We start from the raw sequence: 7,663 nt of genomic DNA on the forward strand, positions 1-7,663 counted from the left end.
CGTGTTCCCGAAATCGTCGACGAAAATTTGTATCCGAACACACATACACACACATCCATTTTTTCCAAGGTATGCCAAAATATTCAGAAACCTCTGAAACGTAAAGATATATAAAAATTTTCATTTTCGATTTTTTTGCGATTACTATATTACTTACCCTACGGGAAGTTAATAATAAACTAAAAATGCATGTGTATAAAACGGCGCCGAAGGATCATTACGAAGCATAGATAGGACTAAATTAGAGCAACGTGTATCTTTTCAAATCCGCCAGAGGAGAGCTTGCTCGTTACCTTTTTATTTTTATTTATTTTATTAACTTTTACAACTGTCCCGAAACGCACAACAAGTTGAAAATTTTCCTGCCATTAATTAGAAGAAAAGCTCGTTACCTATTGAAAATTTACTCTTCCTTAATATGTCAAAATATACTTTTCCTATATCTATGCCAAATTATACTCATTTATTTATCTATGGCCAAAATCTACCACGTGTTTGCAAAATTATATAGTCCATGATTCTTCCCCGTTTTTCATGTTGTCACACCTTATTTTACGCCTGTATGGGGATGAAACAGAAACTTCAGAGTGCTTTTGGATTTTTGGAGTTTGCATTGAAACAAGAAGTAGAAGAAGTAAGTAAATAAAACAAACAAATAACATATATAAAATAATTAATTAATACATTGAATTTAACATTTGTGTACAAGACATAACAATCTCTTAAAATGTTTGAAGAAACAAATTCAAACGCAACAATTAAAATGGAACCAGTCGAACATCCGCACGGAGAAGAGAATTTTGATGGTTATGATGATTTGCAGGAAAATGATGAGGTATATCTACAGAGATTTATAAAATCTGAAATAATAATTGAGGAAGAGATGGAACAAGAAACGTTTGATGATGCATCAAATTCAGATGAAGAAACCTGTTTGGATATGGACACAATATATCTACAAAGATTCCTAAAATCTGAGGTAACCATAGATGAAGATATAAAACAGGATGTAATCCATAATCAAGACACTTTTGTAAACGACACAAATTCAGATAAAGATTATTGTATCCAAAAGGGTGTTATATATTTACAGCAATTTTCAGAATTTGAAACGAAATTTAATGAAAAAATGTTGCAAGAAAGTTGTGATGATCGAGACGATGATACTAGTATAAATGACACTGGTACAGATTCAGATGATATGCAAAATAATGTAATATATCTAGACCAATTTTTAGAATTTGAAATAAAAATGAATGAAAAAATACAGCAAGAAGCTACTTATGATCTAGATGCTGATGAAATGAGTTTCGATCTGGAATTTAATTCGATCAGTCATGTAGCGGATGATATAAGTGAATGCAACCAATTTTTAGGAAGAGTTTTATAAAAATGTAGAACTACATGCAATTTCAAACAATCTAATAAGTGTGAGACATGCAACAAAACTTTTTATAAGAGATCAAAGCCATTATAAGACATAATCCATAATCAAGACATTTTTGTAAATGACACAAATTCAGATAAAAAATGGTGGAATAAATGAATAAAAAAATATAGCAAGATATATATAATCTAGATGCTGATGAAATGAGTTTTAATCAGGAACTTCATTCGATCAGTCATATAGCGTATGATATAAGCGAATGCAATCAATTTTTAAGAAGAGTTTTATAAAAACATAGAACAATCTGTAATTTTAAAAAAGCTCATAAATATGAGACATGCAGTAAAACTTTTTATAGGAAAGATTCATTCAAATTACATCAAATGTCCAATAGTGGGGGTCATTTTTAATTTACACCTTTTATATGTGAGACATGTGATAAAACATTCAAGACAAATCGGACAAATTCATACTGGAAACCTACCTTATGAAATATGCAATAAAATTATGAAATATGCAACTATGGCCATATTAATTCAACATGAAATGATGATATGGATTCATATGGGAAGACGTCCTCATGGATGTTTATTATACAATAATCATTTGCATATACAATCGGCATATAAGATCATTCAAGTCATCATCATCATCAAAGCCATTATAAGATGTAATCCATAATCAAGACACTTTTGTAAATGACACAAATTCAGATAAAGAATATTGTAAGCAAGATGGGATGTATATTTAGAGCACTTTTCAGAATTTGAGTTGAAATTTAATGAAAGAATATTGCAAGAAGGTATTGATGATTGAGACGATGGTAATGGTACAAATGAAACTGGTTCAGATGATATGCAAAATAAGGTAATATATCTAGACCAATTTTTAGAATTTGAGATAAAAATGAATGAAAAAACACACTTCCCGAAGGAGAAGTTTATGTTTTTATAATCTAGATGTTGATGAAATGCGTTTTGATCAGGAACTTCATTCGATCAGTCATGTAGCGGATAATGTAAGCGAATTCAACAAGTTTTCAGGAAGAATTTTATAAAAACATGGAACAATGTAACTCTATAAATGTGAGGCATGCAACAAAACTTTTCATAAGAAAGATTCATTCAAAACACATCAAACAACCCATTGTGGGGGTCATTTTTAATTTACACCTTTTATATGTGAGACATGTGATAAAACATTCAAGACAAATCGGAAAAATTCATACTGGAAACCTACTTTATGAAATATGCAATAAAATTATGAAATATGCAACTATGGTCATATTAATTCAACATGAAATGATGATATTGATTCATATGGGAAAACATCCTCATGGCTGTTGATTATGTAATAATCATTTGCATATTCAATCAGCTGATTGTTAAGATAGTTCAAGTCATCATCATCATCAAAGCCATTATAAGATGTAATCTGTAATCAAGACACTTCTATAAATGACACAAATTCAGATAAAGAATATTGTAAACAAGATGGGGTTATATATTTAGATCAATTTTCAGAATTCGAGATGAAATTAAATGAAAAAATATTGCAAGAAGGATAGTGATGATCGAGACGATGCTACTAATGATGAACTATGGCCCTATTAATTCAATATGAAATCATTTGCATATTCAATCAACTGATTGTATAGTCTAATCAATTGAAGATAGCTCAAGTCATCATAATCATCATAGCCATTATAAGATGTAATCCATAATCAAGACAAGAAAATTCTAAATTAGTAATATGCATATACAATCAGATTCATTATTTATTAAATAATAAATTATAAATCATATTTATTACATGTGCGACATGTAATAAAGCATTTTAAATCAAACAAGATTTAAAAATTCATGAAAACATTCATAATAGAAAGAGCCCTTGTGAATATACACTATGCAATAAACTATTTATACAATGGAGTCGGTTAAAATCACATTTATTAATACACACCAGAAAATGCTTCTGTAAATGTGCAATGTGCAATAAAACATTTACAGCAAAAATTTAAATAATCGACCATACATTAATCCATAGTAGGATCAACTTCATCAATGTGTGATATGCAACAAAATAATTGCACGATTATATAATTTGGAAAACCATATGCAAATTTATACCCCGTGAATGCAAAATGTGCAATAAGACATTCTCAAGAATTAAGCAATCTAAAAAAGGACATAAAAATTGATCCATATTGGAGATCGACCTCATCAATGTTTGATATGCAACAAAACAATTGCACGATTACATAATTTGGTAAAACATATGCCTATTCAACTTCATGAATGCAAAATGTGCAATGAGACATTTTCGAGTATTAATGAAAAATTATCCATACTGGAGATCGACCTCATCAATGTTTGATATGCAACAAAACTTTTGCACGATTACATAATTTGGAAAACCATATGCCTATTTATCCCCATGAATGCAAAATGTGCAATAAGACATTCTCAAGAATTAAAAAATCTAAAAAGGACATGAAAATTTATATGACAAATATGAAATATGCAATGAGGCAGACATGATGAAAATAAACCAAGGTGTGAATGTAAAAGGAAGAGTCTGTTCGGTTATATTTTTATACGGTGATAATTTATATAGATATATAATATTGATATAAATTTATTAGACAAATTTAGAATTGTTTAATTTGTTGTTTAGGTAATTGTTTATGTTTTTAACTATTTATTATACATTGTATTTATTTAAAATAAATTTTTGTGTTTGTAAACATCAGTATTTTTTCTTTGATATTTTTTTAAGTTTGAATCTCAAAACTGTATAATATTGATATAAACTAGTGGTGTATGGCATTGTGCCTTAAGGCAAATTGCTGGGACTTCTCGTACTGTAATGAAATATTATAAGAATTTTAAATGTTTTCAAATATATTATTATAAATACTGTAAGAGTCTATGAATTGGACGACGACGGTTATACATATGTTTATATAAAAAGTAAATAAACAAAACTTAATCTTATCTCATATTTTTAAAAATTATATGAACTGAATTGCTAAATTAAAATTATTTATTTGAAGTATATAAGAGAGTTTCAGAGTTTTAGCTAGAATTAAAATTAAAATCCGAATAATTTTTGATATTAAAAAGAAAAATTGTTTGGAAATTAAATAAAAAAAATTTTTTTTTGTTTTCCCCAAAAATAATCATCTCGCCAATACAAGCAAAATGTTTTTTGAATCATTCTAATCGGATGCTTTGTTCTCTCATAAACTACGATTGTTTGCACATACAGCTCTGTATCTCTGAAACGGCTGGACCTGTCTTTGCCTAAATCTAATCACCACTTATCCCCATCAATAAGATTTGAATGTTTTTTTAATCATTCAAATCAGATGGTCTGTTCTCTAAAAAACTTAATTTCTATTTTCTGCACTCTATGCGCCGTATTCCCGAAACCGCTGGACCTGGCTTGGCAAAAAACTAATCAACAACTCTCCCTGTCAATACGACTCGAATGTTTCAAATGAATCATTCAAATCGGTTGATCAGTGCTCCTGAAAACGTGGACGAAAAATATAGTATCCATACACACATATGAGCCGCTCAGTGCACACATCGATTAACTCCATAAAACAAAAAGTTGAGAAACGCGATGATTTAATGTATATTGTTTTTTAAAATTTCCCTGATAATATGAATTCAAATATAAATGTAGAAGCGTCGATGCACGGCCAGAACAGATACAGTGTTACTGAAACGATTTACATTATACAGAGTATGGAGTTAATCGAAATGGCTTCTGAAATAAATTAATTATTATTCAATGGCCAAAAAAATTTGCCATTTAACGGTGCTAATCTTTATTATTCCGGAAAGTTATTATAAATACTAAAAGTTATGATTATACCAAGTTCTTACCACTAATATCTCAGTTTTTTCAAAAAGTGGAGTTAGTCGATGTGTGCACTGAGCGGCTCATATATTACATCCATTTTTTCTAAGGTATGCCAAAATGTTCAGGAGATGTTGAAACGTGAAGATATGCAAATATGTTTCCTTTTCGATTTTTAGGCGATTACTATAACTTACCCTAAGTTATTGTAGTATTTGATTAGTTATTTATATTAAATTAATTAATTATTTAACTAGGTGTAAGGCAAGCTGCATATATTTTTCTGTTTTTTCAAAATTTTGAACAAAGTTTTCAAGTTTGAAAACTAATCAAGATAATTACATTGTTATTTCTACCTATTTCTAGTAAATTTATATAAATTATACACATTCTATTATGTCGATCATTTCCACGTATAATATACAGTAAAAAATTCATGCAACTTTAATAAAAAATATCACCTATATCTAGTTAACTTTCCGCAGGTTAAGTTATAGTTACGGGCCAAAAATCGAAATTGAAAATTCTTGCATATCTTCACGTTTTAGAGGTTTCTGAACATTTTGGCACATCTCAGAAAAATTGATGTATGTGTGGAAACAGTTTTTCGTCGACGATTTCGGGCGTACGGATTTCCTGATTTGAATGGTTAAAAAATATTCGATTCCTCTTGATGAGGAGACGTGCTGATTAGTTATCGACAAAAATGTAAGTTTTTAAAAGAATGAATCAACCGATTTAAATGATCTAAAAAATATTCGATTTGTAATTATGGGGAGGAGAAGTGGTGATTTGATTTTAGCAGAGGCAGGTGCAGCCGTTTCGGAGATATTGAGCTAAACGTGCAAACAATGACTGTTTTTGAGAGAACTAAGCATGTTTTTGCTTGTGTTGACAAAACGATTGCCATAGGGAAAAAATTGTTTCCTTTTTTTGAATTTTCAAAAAAAAAATTCTTGAATATTGAAAATAATTTTGATTTACCCCAAGGCACGATTTAAATCATTCAGTTTTATCTAAACCTATAAGCGACTACTGTGTGTCGTGATATGTATACGACTTTGTGTGTCAACTCCCTAATAAGAAAATGAACTAACTTCATGTCGTTTGAGCGAAATGGATTTGTCATTGTCAAAATTGCATCAACAAACGGCTTACTTCAAGAAAAAAGGTAAATCATTCTGTTACTTATAATTTATTCACTGATTTAACAATATAATTATTTCTTAGATGATTAATCTAACCGAAGACCAAAATTTCGACGGCTACACTCTCCTTATAGCATGTGTATCCGTCGGTAACCTCTCACAAATGTCAGCCGACTTACTCATAAATTCTTTAAAAATGAAAAGACTAGGCACAATGTGGCACCCTGCATGTGCCCCCATATCAGGTGTCAACCCTTACGGCTACAATCATCAAACTGACACCACCAGCAACTACTTAACATCCCTAAACACAGCTTTGGAGATTTTCCATGATGCCAGTAAAAAGATTGCAATACTACAAATGAGATCATCTATAAACAATCTATTGAAGCAAGAATTTGTAGATAAATTAGTAGACTTTTTAGGCAGCAAAAACTTTTCGAGGATTTTAATTCTCAGCAGTTGCTACAGTTGTAAATTGACACGTTTGTGCGATGCTGTTTATAGAGGTTCTTTGGCCATGCATTACACAGGTTGCAATGATGTAGATGATGTTCTGTCGAAGTCTCCAAACTGGATTAGATATGATAGTAATGATGATAATGGTAGTCTGATTAATAGCATACCAGGATGTGCTAAGGCACTTTATGAGAAATGTATGGAAAGGAGTTTGCCGGTTTTGTTAATTTTTCGGTATTGTACAGACGGGGATAATAAAAATGAAGCTTTTTTGACTACTAGTGTTTTAAACGAGCTTATTGATGTGTTAAACGAAGCAAACGGTGAATTGGACATTGTTGTACCAAAGTCTTGGAATTATCTTTATGGAAATATTCCACCCGATAATATATTCTAATTACCATGTTATTTTTTTCACTGTTATTCAGAATCCTTATTGAAATTTCTAGTTTATATTTACTTAATAAACAATGGAAAAGATAAAAGTATTATTTATATACATATGTTTTATTTTATCTTCTTCAAGGCAACTAGATTTGTTAATTTAATATTTTCTCATTTCAGTCATTCTAAATCATTTGACACTACTATTGGAAAATGTACGTGAATAAGAATTTCAAAGTCATTTGGAGAAACTTGATAAGGACACACATAAAATTAGCAAATCAGATTTTCTAGACAAAACGAAGATTTTCTTCAGGAAGTGAATAAATAACATATAGTCCAGTCATTTAAGCTTAAATTTGGTAAGAATCTCCGAATTCGAGATACCCAGCTGTAAGTCTGTAAATACTTGTAT

The 7,663-nt window shown here is 29.9% G+C and overlaps 1 protein-coding gene across 1 annotated transcript; it reads left to right on the forward strand.

The window, feature by feature from the left end:
• Nucleotides 1-6,301: 6,301 nt before the first annotated feature.
• LOC113363687 (proteasome assembly chaperone 2-like) lies at nucleotides 6,302-7,286 on the forward strand. Its single transcript, XM_026606164.1, has 2 exons — nucleotides 6,302-6,428; nucleotides 6,488-7,286. Exon 2 carries the CDS (start codon nucleotides 6,488-6,490, stop codon nucleotides 7,259-7,261), a length of 774 nt encoding a protein of 257 aa, XP_026461949.1. The 5' UTR covers nucleotides 6,302-6,428; the 3' UTR covers nucleotides 7,262-7,286.
• Nucleotides 7,287-7,663: the final 377 nt, after the last annotated feature.

This window comes from Ctenocephalides felis, unplaced genomic scaffold, assembly GCF_003426905.1.
Source record: "Ctenocephalides felis isolate EL2017-DRISC unplaced genomic scaffold, ASM342690v1 CF-g0.4_SCAFFOLD_00845, whole genome shotgun sequence".
NCBI classification, from domain to species: domain Eukaryota; kingdom Metazoa; phylum Arthropoda; class Insecta; order Siphonaptera; family Pulicidae; genus Ctenocephalides; species Ctenocephalides felis.